The sequence below is a fragment of the Azolla caroliniana genome, unplaced genomic scaffold, assembly GCF_043228905.1.
Source record: "Azolla caroliniana isolate FFs.n. ecotype wild unplaced genomic scaffold, voAzoCaro1.0.p SCAF_6, whole genome shotgun sequence".
Classification (NCBI taxonomy): domain Eukaryota; kingdom Viridiplantae; phylum Streptophyta; class Polypodiopsida; order Salviniales; family Salviniaceae; genus Azolla; species Azolla caroliniana.
In genome coordinates this window covers 7,803,489-7,820,209 of record NW_028230441.1, presented here as the reverse complement: position 1 = coordinate 7,820,209, position 16,721 = coordinate 7,803,489, and the positions used below count along the sequence as shown (strand labels likewise).

At 37.0% G+C, this 16,721-nt stretch overlaps 2 protein-coding genes across 4 annotated transcripts; both read left to right on the top strand.

The window, feature by feature from the left end:
* Positions 1-1,440: 1,440 nt before the first annotated feature.
* On the top strand, positions 1,441-10,265 carry LOC147862948 (Zinc finger (CCCH-type/C3HC4-type RING finger) family protein). Of its 3 annotated transcripts, XR_015529932.1 has the most exons (6): positions 1,441-1,599; positions 7,187-7,247; positions 8,374-9,170; positions 9,259-9,397; positions 9,520-9,619; positions 9,834-10,265. XR_015529932.1 is itself a non-coding variant. In XM_087321062.1 (5 exons), exons 1-4 carry the CDS (start codon positions 1,540-1,542, stop codon positions 9,376-9,378), a joined length of 1,038 nt encoding a protein of 345 aa, XP_087177188.1. In that variant the 5' UTR covers positions 1,441-1,539; the 3' UTR covers positions 9,379-9,397; positions 9,520-9,707. The 3 variants fall into 3 exon arrangements, 2 of the variants coding, with proteins under 2 accessions (XP_087177188.1, XP_087177187.1); XM_087321062.1 differs by lacking the exon at positions 9,834-10,265 and having other exon boundaries at positions 9,520-9,707; XM_087321061.1 differs by lacking the exons at positions 9,520-9,619; positions 9,834-10,265 and having other exon boundaries at positions 1,442-1,599; positions 9,259-9,403.
* Positions 10,266-14,083: 3,818 nt separating this feature from the next.
* On the top strand, positions 14,084-16,484 carry LOC147862947 (nascent polypeptide-associated complex subunit alpha-like protein 1). Its single transcript, XM_087321063.1, has 2 exons — positions 14,084-14,205; positions 15,845-16,484. Exons 1-2 carry the CDS (start codon positions 14,137-14,139, stop codon positions 16,184-16,186), a joined length of 411 nt encoding a protein of 136 aa, XP_087177189.1. The 5' UTR covers positions 14,084-14,136; the 3' UTR covers positions 16,187-16,484.
* The last annotated feature ends 237 nt before the right edge of the window (positions 16,485-16,721 follow it).

The following is a 16,721-nucleotide window of genomic DNA, read 5'->3' as shown; positions in this document are numbered from 1 at the left end:
TGTTGCAAGCATCTTATGCATGATACTATATTTATATGTATACATTCCTCACTTTTTTGTAGCATCTGTCCTGAATGTTTGTAAGGTTGTTTTGATCCAAATCCCTAAGATTTTGTAAGTCTCTCTTAAAAACATTGTTATGGTTCTTCAAAACTTGAGGTTTATAATACTAATTGATGGGGTTCAAAACTAGGACGATACTGTATCGTGCTATCATGGAGTATATATCTTCTTGTCTTGCTACATAGAGGCCTTGGGATGGATTAAGATGTTTGCCTAACATCCAAATGCAAGGAACTCAACTCTAGTGGTGGTCCATGAGGCTTAAGTCTTGATGTTTGTAGAATGAATGCAACATACTATTCATTCATCCATAAATGCAACAATATAGGATGTTTAGATTAATGTGATGCAACATCATGGAGTAGTGATATCGATTGGAATATGATTTGAAAGAATGTTGTTCATTCATGTTTAGCTATTATTTTGGATATTGTCACCCATCATACTTTATTGTTCATTCATGTTTAGTTACGACCTCAAAGTAAACAGGGTTTAACCTTTTTGTTGTAGCTGAATAATCATTTTGCTTGTTATTCCCTTAAATTTTGAATTTGGCGGCTCTTCAATTAGTGTTCAAACATCAAATGCCAAATTGAAGTACCTAAACTATATGAGGTCGTTGTTGGACTTGAGTAGCATTATTAGTAGTAATTACATATAAAACAATTGCATTGCCATCACTTATCTTCCTTGATTAAATGCGAAGATCTTCCACAATAGCAGAGAATGCTTTTAGTATTTCTCCTTCCTTTTCTTTTTCTCCCTCTTTGGATTGCCCAAGACTTCAAAAGAGTAATTACTCCATGCTCTTACAACTTGAACTTGTAACTTCCCACTGCTTTAGATATAGTGAAATCTTTTCATTTGTAGTAGACACCCTCTTACCAACAAAATGACATGGGCTATGTTTCCATATTTTGAGCTATATATTCCAAAAGATGGACGCAATAGTCTAAACGCTTGGAAGATAATCGAACAACAAGATGGAGCTATTGATAATTATTCTCTATAGGGAATTTCCGAGATGATCGATGTATATGATTTAGATACGGCGTTGCAGTCTTGAGAAGGATGTTTTGGTCAACATTACGATGAGTGTGAGAAGGGGGGGGAGAACGAGTCGGGTAAGCCGTGGATGGAGTCAATCAGATGGTGAGGATGGACAAGATATATATATATATGAAGTATATAATAGAGAGGTGAGGAAATTAGGTTTCGAACCCAAGACACAGTGCTTGTAGTTTTATCGACTTACCGCTAGGGTAAGGTAATTACGATAAAAAGAGAGAGAGAGAGAAGAACCATACTCCCTAGTGTGTGAAATTAAATGTAAAGGTTTGAACTCATGACGTTCTCTTGTGCTACGGAGTCTGCTCTCTCTTTCTCTTTCTCTCTCTCTCTCTCTCTGAGTACGTTGAAAGCTCAGCTTCCCTGCCTTTCGTTCTTCTTCTGATTCTGATCGATCCGATTCCAGACATGGCGGCCGAAAGCGCAGAGGCCGAACTCCCCGCAGACCTCGAACACCAGAAGCTCCTGGTATGCCCCCCTCCCCCACTTTTTCCTCTCTCTCTCTCTCTCTTTCTCTCTCTCTCTCTCTCAATCCCCTCCACTGATGTAGACTTCTCAAGATAGGTCTAGGTCATGGCAAACCATACAGTTGTGTACATATTCTCAGTCTTTGGGATGTATTCTTTAGCCTTTAAGTCGTTTGTGTCTTATTTTTGAGCATTTGCTGTTTGCCTACTTATAGCCATGTTCCTGCTTATATTCATATGACGTGAGGCTTTCAAGTTGTTTTTGACAACGTTTTTGGGAAAGAATTCTACGAATTTTTTTGGAAGAAGGAAGTTTTAGAGCATTTGGTTTGCTTGCTTATAGTCATGTTTGAGTGGATTTGAGTGTACTTTTTGTCTATGAAGGAGACGTTCCATTTACCTTTGCCTTTAATATGGGGAAGAGTCTCTCCAGAACTTGGAAGAGGATGCATGGTCTGTGTACTTGCTTCCTAAGGAAACAAACTGCTTCAGAGAGAAAAAATATTTGATCTACCAGGACTTTCAGAAACTCTGAGATTGGCTACTTGGTCATCTATATGTAAGATATTGGAATAGGGACCTTGGTTTGGCTTGTCATCAGGAAAGCATCCAACAACCAAATTCTCACAACTGGCAGGACTCAGTGGGTCAAGAGAAATTACATAAAATCTATTGAGGCTTCTTCTCTTATGATGTCTATTGACTTAAAAATAGAACTACAAAATTAAAATTTTAAATAATTAAATAACGAAAAACTGAAGATATATTGGCCGAGGTCTCTTCTTTGTCCCATTTAAACCAAAATCAGACACATTGGAAGACCTCAAAATTCAACAAGCAGCTGTGCAATGATTAAGTTTAGGATGAAATGTGGTATCAATTTTAGATAATTCAATAAGAGATTCGTTCATGTTCTAGTATCATTTCTTCTTGTATAGATTTAGATAATGCAGGTACAGATTTAAATATTCCAAGTATAACTCTGATGCGTCCTTCTCTTCTTCATTCAATACAGACTTTCTGTAAGCTTGCAATAGAATAATGTGGAATTTAATCTTGCAACAGAATAAAATAAAGTGCAATATATAAATATAAATGTTAAAATTTAATCTTTTTTTGGACTCTCATTTCATTGTTTCGTAAGGGACATGAAACAATTAATTTTGTTGCTTCTTGACGGTTTCCATTTCTGAAACAGTAGGCAACTAGTCTGGTTAAGGTAGTTTACTTCTTTAAGCTCAGGAACATACAAAATATCTTTAATCATAACATCTGATTTACCTGTACAGACATGGTAACTACTTTTACCCTCGGATTTGATGATCATACCATCTGTTTACAGAACAAAATATCTTTAATCGTAACATCTGATTTACCTGTACAGACATGGTAACTACTTTTACCCTCAGATGTGATGATCACACCATCTGCTTACAGATGTTGGAACCATTAGAGACATCTCTATTGTTGTTCGTATGATTTAGAGCATCACTATCTACGATCCATTCAATGAACTTAGAAGTACTTGTATTAGGATGAGTTACTTCTATTTTGAACTGTCATCCTCGAGAACTTCAATGGAAAAAAGGATTTCTATGGTCTTGCTTTCCACAGCTGATGAAGGTTCGATTTTCCAACTTGTTGACCTCTTTTCCTCTTGGAACAATTTGCAGCAATCTGCCCTTTGGTCTTGGTCTCTGTCTTTGGTCATATGAGTGCTATTTACCATTCATTTGATTGACTTGCAAGCTCTTGTATTAAGATGAGTTTCTTCCATTCTTAAATTGCCATCCTTGAGAATTTCGATGGAAAAATGACCACTTTAGTCTTGCTTTTCTCAATTGATGAAGCTTTAGTTTTTGAACCTTGTTGTCATTTTTGGAGCAGCAATATGCCATTTGTTTACATAATAATGAACACAAGTTGGAGCAGCAGTATACCTTTTTTTTTGCTCACAACAGTGAAGACAATTTGGAGCAGAAATATACCTTTTTTTGGCCACAATAATGAAAACAATGAAGTCCTTGTGACGATCCTATGGCTTGAACTCTTTTTGATTGAAAACTTGGATGATGTGCTTGTGACTTTTGAACAGTACTTCTTCTTGTTTTTGGTTTGGATGCACAAGCATCCTGACTGTCTTCATTCTTGAATACTTTCCTATCCTCCTTACCAAGGATCACGGCCACGAGAGACTCAAATGGTTGGAATGAAGTCCTTTATTATGATTGTCTTTTTACAAAGGACTTTTATGAATATGAGAGGTTAGCAAGTAGATGCAAAGACAATTGCTGCTATTCTATCTCTTAAAGAAACAAATTCAGCATTTTCTTATCAGTGATAGATTCATCTTGATGAATGTTTAGACCTTCAAATTGCATTTCTTTCACATCTGCGGGGGAGCTTCACGGAAACTGTTGTTCACAGTTTTTGCCACTGGTTTAATCTTTAGGAGAAACCATATGGCTTCTTTAAGAACAGGATGAGGACGGTCAGATCATTAATCATCTGATACATTACATTGATTTTGTATGTGGTTTAAAGTCAAGTGGAAATTGTGTATCAGAAGCTTCAATTGAGTTATATCCATGAGCACAATGCCACAGGATATTGGAGACTACAATTTAGACATGTCATAGAGATCTGGCTTTGCCACTTGCAATCCATGGAAGAAGCTGACCTGGACTTGGACCTATCAAAGATACTTTATGGCCCCTTCATGCATCCACTTGATACATTGCATTATGCACTTGATTGTTTGTAGTGGTTGGATGTACTTATCTGGTTTTGATGCACCTCGTAAGAGCTCTTGGCAATTGCATTCTAAGATATTGGATAACATATAAGAGAAATAAGCAAGAATTTGGAATGGAAGGGCCTTTAAAATCTTCTAGATGCAAGGAATGATGTAATGTATGGATTAAGGAACCTTTGAGTGAAAGACTAGAGGTGCAAGAGTCCGTAAACCGCCCCGATTTCTAAACACCTTGAGATGAGAGCATTCATGGCATGTGCAATAAAGCAAGAATGTGTAAAACATGATAATTCCAAGGACCTTGCGATGTTGTAATGTCGAGAGACACCCCCCTCTCCCCGGCAAAGAGGTTTGTAGGGAAATCACTAACAAGATAAGCGGGATAGGAACTTATAAATGGTTCCCCTTGATGATGATGAAACTGACCATTACTCATCTCGCTCTATTTGGTGGTTGGCCTTGTTACGTACACCATCACATCAAAGTCATAAAACTGAGATAATCCAAGTTTGAGCCTCGCCATGGCCTAGGCGGTGTTTCATGGATTGCAATCAATCTCTCTTGGATGTTAAAAAAATTATGCATGTATGATAAATTTGAGTCTCATTGATCGCACTTGGCCACTGGCATAGGGGACATTAAAAGTCTCTCTCTCTCTCTTTCTCATTCAGATGCATTGTTTGATTGATAAATAACATGTCCAAATGAAAATGAGGAAGGAAGAATGATAGAAGGTTGAGTGAGTGGTGGGGATGGCATCTCAGGGGTTGAATCGGACGGTGTCAATTGTATCTCTCTCTCTCTCTCTCACTCTATATCTATGGGTGTGTGTGAATTGGAAGTTAAAACGTTTTGCAATTCTGCCTGTCTACTTTTTTTGTCTTCTTCTTCTTCTTCCCCTCTCTCTGATCAATGACTGCTGGAAATGCAGCAAATCTCGCCGCAGAGTTCCAACACCAGAAGCTCAAGGTACCCTCTCTTGAAAGCTCCCCTCCCCTCCCTCTCTGAGTAAGAGATATCGAAAGCTTCCTTTCCTTCGTCATAAATCAGCTTCCATGCAATGTTTCCGTTGTCTTTGTTCTCTCCCTTCTTCCTGGTTCCTGGTTCCTGCTCCTCACTTCCCTGATAATTCATCCAAGGAGCCTTAAGAAAACACAAGGAAAAACCAACCTTCAGGCATTCATTGTATTGCCTCTGATTTATGGGAACACGATTCTATGTGTTACTGTGACATGTCGGAATCCCTATCTCCACATGGAATGGAAAACAAACCAAGATAGGTGTAGGTTTGATAACTCTTCCTGGCACACTAAAACTCAATATTGGGAAAATTACTGAAGCCAGTTGGTCAATCCAAAGTTGACTTCCGGACACCCATTGCTAAGAGCACACTTAGGGTTGCGCATGCTCACACATTGAAAATAGGAAATGAGCGTTAGCTGAATATTAGGCTAAAGAAGTAAATAAACTCATGGAACATCAAAACAATGGAATTTGGCAACAAGCTTTCCATTTTCATATCAGTGTTTACTTCTTTTAGATCTACCATTTTAAGATCCTCCCAGCTTCATTGGTAGAAAGACTTCTGTGTACATATATATTTGTTCGTTGAGGGTTACGATTATCCTGTTTCCATACCTGGCTTCCTCACTTGAGGCTTGCCAAAAAATCTATTTCTATGCCTAGGTAAATGGTGAAGGATGGTGATTTACGGAAGTGCTAGGCTAGTCTTCATGTTTATAATGGAGGCTTTCCTTTCAAAACAGGAAAGATCTATAAAAGCGTTTTGCGTTTTGAGTTTTTGTCTGTCTACTTCTTCTTCTTCTTCTTCTTCTGTCCGCTTCCTCTGTCTCTGATCAATCGACTGCAGAGATGATCGTTGGAAACGCAGCAGATATCTTCGCAGAGCTCCGATATCAGAAGCTCAAGGTACCTACCCTCTCTCGAAAGCTCCTCTCCCCTCCCTTTCTGAGATAGAGGTATCGAAAGCTTCCTTTTCTTTGTCATAAATCAGCTTCCATGCATGCAATGTATGTTTTCTTCATCTTTGCTCTCTCCTTTCTTCCTCATTCCTGCCCCTCACTTCCCTGATAGAAGAATTCAGAACTTCTTTTTATTGCCAGTGAGACGTTGTTCTCCTTTTTTGTTGTCTGTTGCTCCAAGTAAGTTTTCTTTTATTTTTTCTAATAAGAAACATATTCTTTAAATTCAGAATCGAACACTTAGCATTTTCTTTCACTCTTTGCCATTTGCTTCGTTTTATTTTTTGCTCTTTGATTCAGCCGCAGCCAAGAACCTCTTTTGCATTTTGTTTTTTCGTTTTCGTTTGTAATGATTGTGCTAGAGATTTGCTTTTTTCTTTCTCTGGGAAAAAGACCAAATCTACCTCTTGCTTTTTATACACATGTGTTTGTGCTTTGGATGCCAAAAGAAACATAACTGTTCTTGCTTTCGGCATTGAATCAGCCAATGTGGCACTTTATTTAGGACTTCCCATGTGTACATAGTTTTAATTCATGTCATGTTGCTGAAGGTAGTTAGAATTGTAGCTAGCAGAGAAGTTTTGGTCTTTACTACAATTGAGAAGGCAAATTCAACTTAATATAAACTGTTATGGAAATGCCTGAACCGATGAAATCAATTATGAGATTATTATATTCACTTGTGGGGGTTTTAGATCATGTTCTTGCACTGTCTTGCTTCCTTACCTGTGGCTTGCACAGAATTTGCTCTCAATTGAGGAAACTTGAGTCTCTGTGTCACTCACAGGAAGTTGTTTATTTTGTTTGTGCTGTAAACTATGATGGTGATGTGTACAAAATTTTGCCCTCAGAAAACAACTGAAGCTAAACAACTTGTACCGGATCCAACAGTCAATTCAGAAGAGAGTGGAAGTAAGTCTCGCAACATATATTTCTGCTCTTTTTTTTACAATCTTCTGGGTTTATGATGTATGGCATTGTGTGTGCATTCACTTTTTTTCTTGTGTACTCTTAGGAAGCTTTTTAAAGTGGATTCCATGAGATCTTGTCACTGAAGTTATAGATTAGTCATTCCAGCTTTCTTTCATCTCATTCATGGATGACTTTTGTGACTGATAAAAAAGGTTGAGGTAAGATGCCATTATAATAATATTGATAGACCCTGCCTTAGCTGGTAGTAATTTCAAAGTGACTGTTGAATTGTCAAATTTCTTATAGATATTGTACTTTTGTTGACCTAAAGAATGGTGCAGATTATCATGAATATGCCATATTATGCAAGAGAATTTCTCTTTTTGCTTTTAGTGTGCTATATAGTTGTGTTGTTAACTGAGTCTCAAGCCGTGTTGAGGTCAAGCTGTAGAAATAAGACCGCCAATAATCATATGGTTTGAATGAACTTTTGGGCTTCAGATGATTATCGTATGAAGTGCGAGTGAAGGAGAGATATGAAGATGGAATGATTATCTTCTATATAGGAAGCCCCGGAGGAGAGGTTTAAGGGTGGATGATTTTGGTGCAAGTCTACAATTGAAAGAGAGCTTTAAAGATGGGAAGCTTATCATTTATATAGGAATATGTACCTGGAGGATAACTTTAAGATGCGGTGATTAACATGCAGGTGGGAAGCGGGTGAGGCTTAAATAAGCATGTATATGAGGTAATATTTTAGTTGTCTGTCCAGAGATAATATTATATGGTGTATTATTGTGTAGAGTAAAAATCCTGCGAAGTCTTACATGTGGTGTTGTAGGATGATTATATGAGATAAGGGGAAGGTTAAGACTCAGTTGACATGGTATGATTATCTAATATAAGAGGAGGCTGAAGACTCAGTTAAGGTGTAAGTATTTGATAGGAGAGAAATTATTGCGTCTATTTTATTTTGCTTTCTTTAAGCTTTACTATAACATGATGGAAGAAAGCAAAGGATGTTCAATACTTGTACTTATGCTTTTCAGACAGATGATTCTGTTAATGTCTTAACAGTTTGTACTTCATCTGTATAAAAAATTCTAACATGGAAGAGTTACTGTAGGTTTATTTGTCAAAAGAAAAGGCAACAAGAATTTGAGAAAGCGTACAACAGCAGAAGAGGGAAATGATAACGACTCAACGTCTGCTATAATTCAGAAGTCAAAGTTTGGTAGAAAGGGTGATGGAGGTCTTGGATTTTCCTCGCATAACCCAGAGAAGGAGAAAGACAGCCAAGAGAAGAAAACCTTCTTTTATGAGTCATCAAGACAGATACAAACTCAGACTGATAGTAGAGCAACTGCCACGTTGGAGACTGAGACAGAATTTGACAAGGATGCCCGTGCAATTAGGGAAAGGGTATTAAAACAAGCAGACCAGGCTCTGAAGGGAAATAAATCTCAGGATGAGAAACTTTACAAAGGTATCCATGGTTATGTTGACCACAAAGCTGGGTTTAGAAGAGAACATACTATAGCAAGTGAGAAAGCTGGAGGTGCACATGGACCTCTTAGGTCTTCTGCCCACATCAGATGGTCAGTAAGATTTGATTATCAGCCAGATATATGCAAGGACTACAAGGAGACTGGGTACTGTGGATACGGAGATTCTTGTAAGTTTATGCATGATCGGGGAGATTATAAATCCGGTTGGCAGATGGATAGAGAATGGGATGAAAATGAGAAATTGAAGAAGGCTAGATTGGCAGCTGGATCAGCACAAGATGATGAAAATGTCAAGGACGATGAAGAAGAAGATGATGATGATCTGCCATTTGCTTGCTTTATCTGCCGCAAACCATTCAGGGATCCTGTTGTCACCGCTTGCAAACATTATTTCTGCGAGCATTGTGCATTAAGGGTATTTATTTCATATTTGATTTTTAAGTTTTTGAACAGTCAATGTAGTAATTGAGTGAATAAATATCTAAATGTATTCTTATTTGCAGCATCATTCAAGGAACAAACATTGTTTTGTTTGCAATAAGCCCACGAATGGAACATTTAACACTGCGTTCGAGATTCTCAAAAGGGATGCTACGGGCACTTCACAACCACCTGAAGAGTGATAAAATCTCCACAACTCAAGTATGATTTAAATCTCGAGGCATTCTGTGATGGAATGTGTAAAGCTTTGGATCCATTAAGATTTGAATATCATATTGAGGGTTTTTGTCTGAAAAATCTAATACATGTGTTCATGATTGTAGCTCATGAAAAACACAATTTGCTGCCTGTCGGTGGAGCAATATGATTCTGTGTTTTTCCCTTGTACTCTTATTGTAGCGAAATTTGCGGCAATGATCTCAGGTGATCATAGATTTTGTCACTCATATATCCCTCGTCAGAAGAATGAAGTTCCATAATGTATGAAACTCTATGTCCATAATATATGGTAGTTTGACAGAACCTAGCTTTATTTATCTGACCCAAATTCGTTTGTGAGTTGATAGATGTGTAGAAAGATTATGTCATGTAATTTCTTCTTTCTGATTTACCAACCCTAGCATGTGATGTCATGCAGAGCTTGCAACAGTATGACAATGTATTTGGATGTTGTGTCTTTTCATCGGTTGGATTCACATGGCGTGAATGGACATGCCAATATATTGTACATGCTCATTCTCTTCATATATACTTGTGAAAAACATCTATCTGAGAGAATGGTTTTTTTGGCCTTGGTTACTTGTGGAGCAAAAACATGACATGCACCAATATGTCAATCATATCATTAGTTGTCTGATCCGGTGTGTAGATTTTGCAACTGGTTTAAACTCTAGCAGAAAACATTTGGCTTCTTTAAGAATAGGATGAGGATGGGTGGATGGCGACATGGGTGGATGGCTTCTAGGAAATACCACATTTCATTGCAATGGGATATGTGTCGTGAAGATTATGCAACTGGAGAGTAATGCAATGAATATTCTAATTTTTCATATTTGACAAGTATTGTAAATGTGGCTTAATTGAATATATGCATATATATTTGATTTTTTGCATGTTTGAGATGTTGTCTCTTGGAGTGCTCTTCTTACAAGATATGGTAAACATGGTCTAGGTGAGCAAGTCTTGCATGGTTTTAAGAAAATGCAACAAGATGGTTTATCTTTAACTTTAGCAACATTAGTTGCTGGTTTCAGAGCGTGTACAATCTTAGAGGCATTAGATAAATGGACTGTACATGTAGAAATTGCTCAAGAAGGTGGCTCACTTGAAGAAGCTCATGGTGTTTTGCCTTGTGATGCTTGTGGAAACATGAGGGCACATAAAAAGGCCAAAGATTTCCATGATGAATCATGATGTTGTTATGAACAGTTTTGATACAAATTCCTTCATTGCAATATTTTAGTGGATCATGCATGCACTTCACAGTTACAACATATGGTAGCCGTTTAGGTCAATTTGAGCATACTTTACATATGCAACTCTTGAATATGGTAGTCTTTTAACATACACAACTCTAGAAATTTTGATTGGTGATGAAATCTTGAATATATGCTCTCTTCTGAATATATGTGGTCTTTTGAATACATGTGGACTGGTGGTTGGAATATATGTTATTTGATTTCTGCACATAATAAATGGAGCAAGAATAAATGGCACTAGTGTCTTAAAGATATGTTAGGGTAAATCTGAGATAGCAAAGCTGGACTAAGATGTATGTATGTATGTGGAATGGATTACATTGCTTCCAATAATGTAAGTATATGAAATTGTGGTAGCTTTTGAAAACTCTAGTAGCATTTGAAGATAAAACCGTGACTTGCAACATAATTCAGATTCTTGAACAACTCATCAACACATCTGGTAAATCACTCATGCATATACATATATGTATCACTCAAGCATTGATGTAATTTTGTTAAGAGTATGTCATGCTCATCTAGAGAGGTTGCACTGCAAAACGTAGAACCAACAATATAGATGAATGCACAATAAACTAGAGGCTAGGTTTGAAGATTCATTGGCTCAAGTAGACGTGACAGAGGTAGGACACAATGGGGTTAAGACGTGACAAAGGCAAGACATACCAAGGTTAGACGTGATAGCGGCATGACAAATTGGGGATAGACATGATAGAGGCAAGACAAACATGGGTTAGATGTGACAAAGGCTAGATACAATGGAGTTAGGAATGGGTGCATGCTTTTTGTGGATAATGATCCGGATGGTGTAGATTTAATGGATTATTGAAGCCATTCCCACATTGTCCGTGACCGCGATTCCCTCACCAAGACTATTTTAATATTTGGTTGCAAACAAACTCGTACGCCCATCCTTACTTTATCTTGATTTACGTGTGTTCATCCCATGTTACCTACATATCCAATCCCAATGAAGTTTTGGTGAGGTTGGAATGTGTTTTCGAAGGGTGGCTCTCTGTGTATGTACAACATTGTTTAAATTGGACCAAGTTTAATGATGCTTGCTACTATATCTATCTTTTATACTACTTTCACTGTGATCTATAATTTAGCCATGCTTTGAATTGATATTTGAAAGTTCAAATCCTACGATTAATGGTTCTATAAAAAAATGGAGCTTCCTAAGGAGAATGTTCATGTTTCAAAAGATCCAGAATTTATTGACTTGAAGAATAGTGTGAGGAGCTTGACTACGTTGATTCTAAGTTCACTTCAAGTTGTACACTCCTCACAACACATCAAATTACAAGATTTAAATTTGTTGGCCATAATGAGGTCGTGGATTTTGATTGTCGCCCTTTTAACTAAGATTAAGAAAAATTTGTTTCTAAACCACCCAAGGGTGATTAATAGGCAATATTTGATTAAAGAAATCCTTGTCGTGATAAATTCAAGCACTTTGATATCTTCCAAGACAACAAATATTATGATATGTGCATCAAGACAGCTTGGAAGAAAACCATGATGTCTTGGTAAATTGGGACAATGTTTTCAAAGAATGGTTCTCCATATATGTACAACATTTTTTAAATTGGACTAGGTTTGACGATTCTTACTGCTATATCTATCTTTTGTACAACTTTCATGATGATCCATAATTTAGCCATGGGTTTGAAATTGATATTTGAAACTTGGTTTTACGCCATGTTGGTTAAGGTGAACATAATCTCTTTTTGCATCTTAGCAACCTTCGTTTCTGATTTAGAAGGGTTGGATTCATGGACCTTCAAGTGAATGGTTGGAAAGGCAAGAGTTTGTAAACAACCCCAATTTCTAAGCACCTTGAGATGAGAGCTTTCATGGCATTTACAATAAAGAAGAGAACATGTAAAACATCGGAATTCGAAGGACCTTGACCTTGAAATGTTGTAATGAAGAGAAACACGCTCCTCTCCCCAATTAGGAGGTTTATATGGAAATCATGTAAGGTAAGTGGGATGGGAACCCATAAATGATGGCCCTTGATACTTTGATGAAAGACATGTATTGGAGGTTATACTACAACAATTTGTTGTTTGGAAGGGGACAAGGTCTTGTCTTTGATATCTTCTTTCATAGTTTGGGTATTGTGGAAGGCTAGATGTAAATGTGTATGTAAGAAAGTCAAACAGGATGCGGTTGAGTTATTCAAGGAGATATGGTTAATGCTCCTACATACTCAGTAAGAGGTCAATATGACACAATAACTGGTGAGCCTGATGCTGTGATTCGTAAACAAAAATAATTTCGAGAAATTTGGAAAAAGGCAGAGGTCTTCACTTCTTTTGGAGGAGAATAAAGTGGAGATTTGCTCCTCCAAGATGGCTTTTTCCGGCCTCCTTGTCTTGGAAGGACCATACATGAGGGCTTTTGATACTCGACATGTTGGTTGATGTGGGTATGAGAGTTATAATAAATTACTCTACGAATTCGTTGTACACTTTGGGCATCTTTCCATTAGTACTAAGGTGAATCTTTATTTATTTATTTTTAAAAAGAAAAAAAAAATGATGACCCTTGATAATGATCAATAGAGAATGAGAGACTAACCATTACTCATGTCTCTCTATTTCGTGGTTGGCTTGGTGATGTACATCGTCGCGTCAAAGTCATTAAACCAAGAGAAACCAAGTTTGAACCTCACCATGGCCTAGGCAGTGTTCCATAGATTGGAATCGATCTCTTGCGGACGTTTAAAAGAGATGTATATATATCATAAATTTGAGACTCTCATAGATCGACCATGGTAAGCCAATCAAGAAGGGGTCTTCTTCTTCTTCTTCTTCTTCTTCTTCTTCTTGCAATTACCTTATCCTAGTGGTAAGTTATTAGACGAGTAATCTTTAAGAGGCGTTGGGTTCGAGAGTTCCAATTGGGCTATCTTCTATATATATATCTCTCGTATTCAAGTGCAGCATACCCCTGGAAGTTCATCTATTTACCAGAATGCCTCTGGAAGTTCTAAATTTACCAAACTACCCCTATGATAAATAGAGCTAGTTCGGGTCCATTTCTTTCATTTTTGGTAAATAGGGCTTGTAGATTTGAGTGTATAATTACTTTATAAAGTGTAATTTTTTGGACATAGGGGTAGTTTGGTAAATTTGAAACTTCCAGGGCATCCCATACTTTTCCCTTGATTCTATCATATGTTTGAATGAAAGAGAGGAAGGAAGAAGGAGAGAAGGGTGAGCGAGCGGTGGGGATGGGAAGTCAGGGGTTGAATCGGACGGTCAAGATTGAACCTCTATATATAGATATATCATACATATATATACATACATATGTGTGTGTGTGTGAATGTAAAGCGTTTTGCGTTTTGCGTTTTGCGTTTTTGCCTGTCTATTTCTTCTTCTTCTTCGTCTTCGTCTTCTTCTTCTGCCGTCCGCTTCCTCCGTCTCTGATCGATCATCGACTGCAGAGATGACCGTCGGAAACGCAGCAGATATCTCCGCAGATATCTCCGCAGAGCTCCGATATCAGACGCTCATGGTACCTACCCTCTCTCCAAAACTCCTTTCTTCCCCTCCCTCTCTGAGATAGATTTATCGAAAGCTCCCTTTTCTTCCTCAATACTTCAGCTTCCATGCATGCAATGTATGTTTCCTTCGTCTTTGTTCTCTCCTTTCGACCTGGTTCCTGCCCCTCACTTCCACGATAGAAGAATTTAGAACTTCTTTTTATTGCCCGCGAGACTTTGCTCCCCCTTTTTTTTTTGTTGTCTTGTCTCTCCAAGTAAGTTTTCTTTTATAACAAGAATCATATTCTTTTTCAGAATCGAACACTTAGCATTTTCTTTCACTCTTTTGCCATTTGCTCTTTGATTCTAGCCGCGGCCAACAACCTCTTTTGCATTTTCTTGTTTCGTTTTTGTTTGTAATGATTCTGCTAGATATTTGCTTTTCTCTTTCTCTGGGAAAAAGACCGAATCTGCCTCTTGCTTTTTATGCACAGGTGTTTGTGTTTTGGATGTCAAACGAAACATAACTGTTTTTGCTTTCGGCATTAAATCAGCCAACGTGGCACCTTATTTAGGACTTCCCATGTGTACACAGTTTTAATTCATCTCATGTTGCTGAAGGTAGTTAGAATTGTATCTAGCAGAGAATTTTTGGTCTTTACTACAATTGAGAAGGCAAATTCGACTTAATATAGACTGTTATGGAAATGCCTGAACCGATGAAATCAATTATGAGATTATTATATTCACTTGTGGGGGTTTTAGATCATGTTCTTGCACTATCTTGCTTCCTTACCTGTGGCTTGCACAGAATTTGCTCTCAATTGAAGAAACTTGAGTCTCTCTGTCACTCACAGGAAATTGTTTGAAATTTTAATCAATTGATCAAGCTACTTAAAACTGATAAACCCATTCTATACCATTTCCGTTGCATAATTACACAGACTTCTAATGACTTCTTAATCTATTTACACAAATTTAGAAACAGTAGAGTTTACTTGGAATCTTTAAATCTGTAATTGCCTTGTACTGATTGTTATGGTATTAGACCATGATATCATCTTTTATGGTATTAAACCATTATGATATTTAAACAGGTATGGTGTTAGACCATGAAAGAATTTGAAGTATCTAAATTCGATACTACATTTCACCCGAATAAAATGGAGTAACTTTTTCATGACTGTTTGTTTAATTTTGTAGTTCTATTTTTACGTCAAATTATAAAACTTTTGAGAAAAGATGCCTCAATAATCATTTAACATCATTTTTCTTGATCCTCTTGAGTCTCACTTGTCAAAGCATCTGTATGTTCGGATCTCTCCTGATGACAATATATATTTGAGCAATGCATACAAACAGGTATATGTAATATATATCTGTACATAGACATGTTAAGACAAATGTGTGTGTGGATTTTTGAATTCAGAAGTGTGCATTGTGTCTTTGAAAAACTACCAATATATGCTTGGTAAAAGTTAGATTCCCAAATTTTATGAAGATTTAAATTTTTGTCCTTAATATGAGTGTTAGATTTATGAAATTAGAATCATGATTTTCTAAGTGCGCTTCTCATTCAAAAGCTTCGGAATAAAATAATATTGAATGTCCATAAATGAAGTTACCATTAAAAGGAGGTAATATCTCACTGTTATTTATTGGATCCTGCAGATGCTCTTTGAATTATCAAAACCCGATGGATTCAAGAGTCTGGCATCAGACACTCACATAGTTTTTGGGGAAGCAAAAATTGAAGATTTAAGCTTTCAGCTACAAACACAAGCTGCTAAGCAAATCAAGGCACCTGATCTTGCACATGAAATCACAAGAACAATAGAACCATCAGGTGATTTGGAGCTAGAAGAAGATGAAGAGGTAGATGAATCTGGTATAGAACCAAAGGATATTGAACTTGTTATGACACAAGCTCGTGTTTCACGATCTAAAGCTGTTTTAGCTTTGCGATCAGCGAACAGAGATATAGTTTCTGCCATCATGGAGCTCACTGATTAAAGAAAAACCTAAATTTTTTAGCTTATTTGGTAGCTGATGCATTTGGCTAACTATTTATTTTGTTTTAGGCTAATTCTTTATATTCTGATGGCATATAAATTTTGTGCTTTTATAGTGGACAAGGAAGAAAATATATAGGTTTGATCACTTAAAAATCCCTCTTTTACTTTACTCTTGAGTTTTGGTAGGCATACAAAACAGACACAAGATTGTTGATTTGGTAGATTTTGGTAATTTGTAACGCTCAGAATTTTGTTCTACTAATTTCGATATGTTCATTGTCATGATATTTACTTCACTTCATTCTATTGAGTATTGTAATGTGTTACTTATGCTCTGGTTTCTTCATGGATATGACCTTATGGAAGTATTCTTAATTGATGTTTAAACTGAAATCGTCACTAACAATGGCTAACTGCCAAAGGAATGGGTAAATAACACCCACCAGTAATGCGGCATGACAATCTACAAGAGATGCTAAAATTTAAATGACAAAGAAACTCTGTTTTTAGGCGTAAGCTCTTATATTGTATGG

Bases quoted from the DNA above. Each gene is read 5' to 3' on its own strand.
- LOC147862948 (XM_087321062.1), top strand. From the start codon at position 1,540: ATGGCGGCCGAAAGCGCAGAGGCCGAACTCCCCGCAGACCTCGAACAC. The intron at 1,600-7,186 runs GTATGCCCCCCT...TTTTGCCCTCAG, and splicing joins TCGAACACCAGAAGCTCCTG to AAAACAACTGAAGCTAAACA. The intron at 9,171-9,258 runs GTATTTATTTCA...TCTTATTTGCAG, and splicing joins GCGAGCATTGTGCATTAAGG to CATCATTCAAGGAACAAACA.
- LOC147862947 (XM_087321063.1), top strand. From the start codon at position 14,137: ATGACCGTCGGAAACGCAGCAGATATCTCCGCAGATATCTCCGCAGAG. The intron at 14,206-15,844 runs GTACCTACCCTC...TGGATCCTGCAG, and splicing joins TCCGATATCAGACGCTCATG to ATGCTCTTTGAATTATCAAA.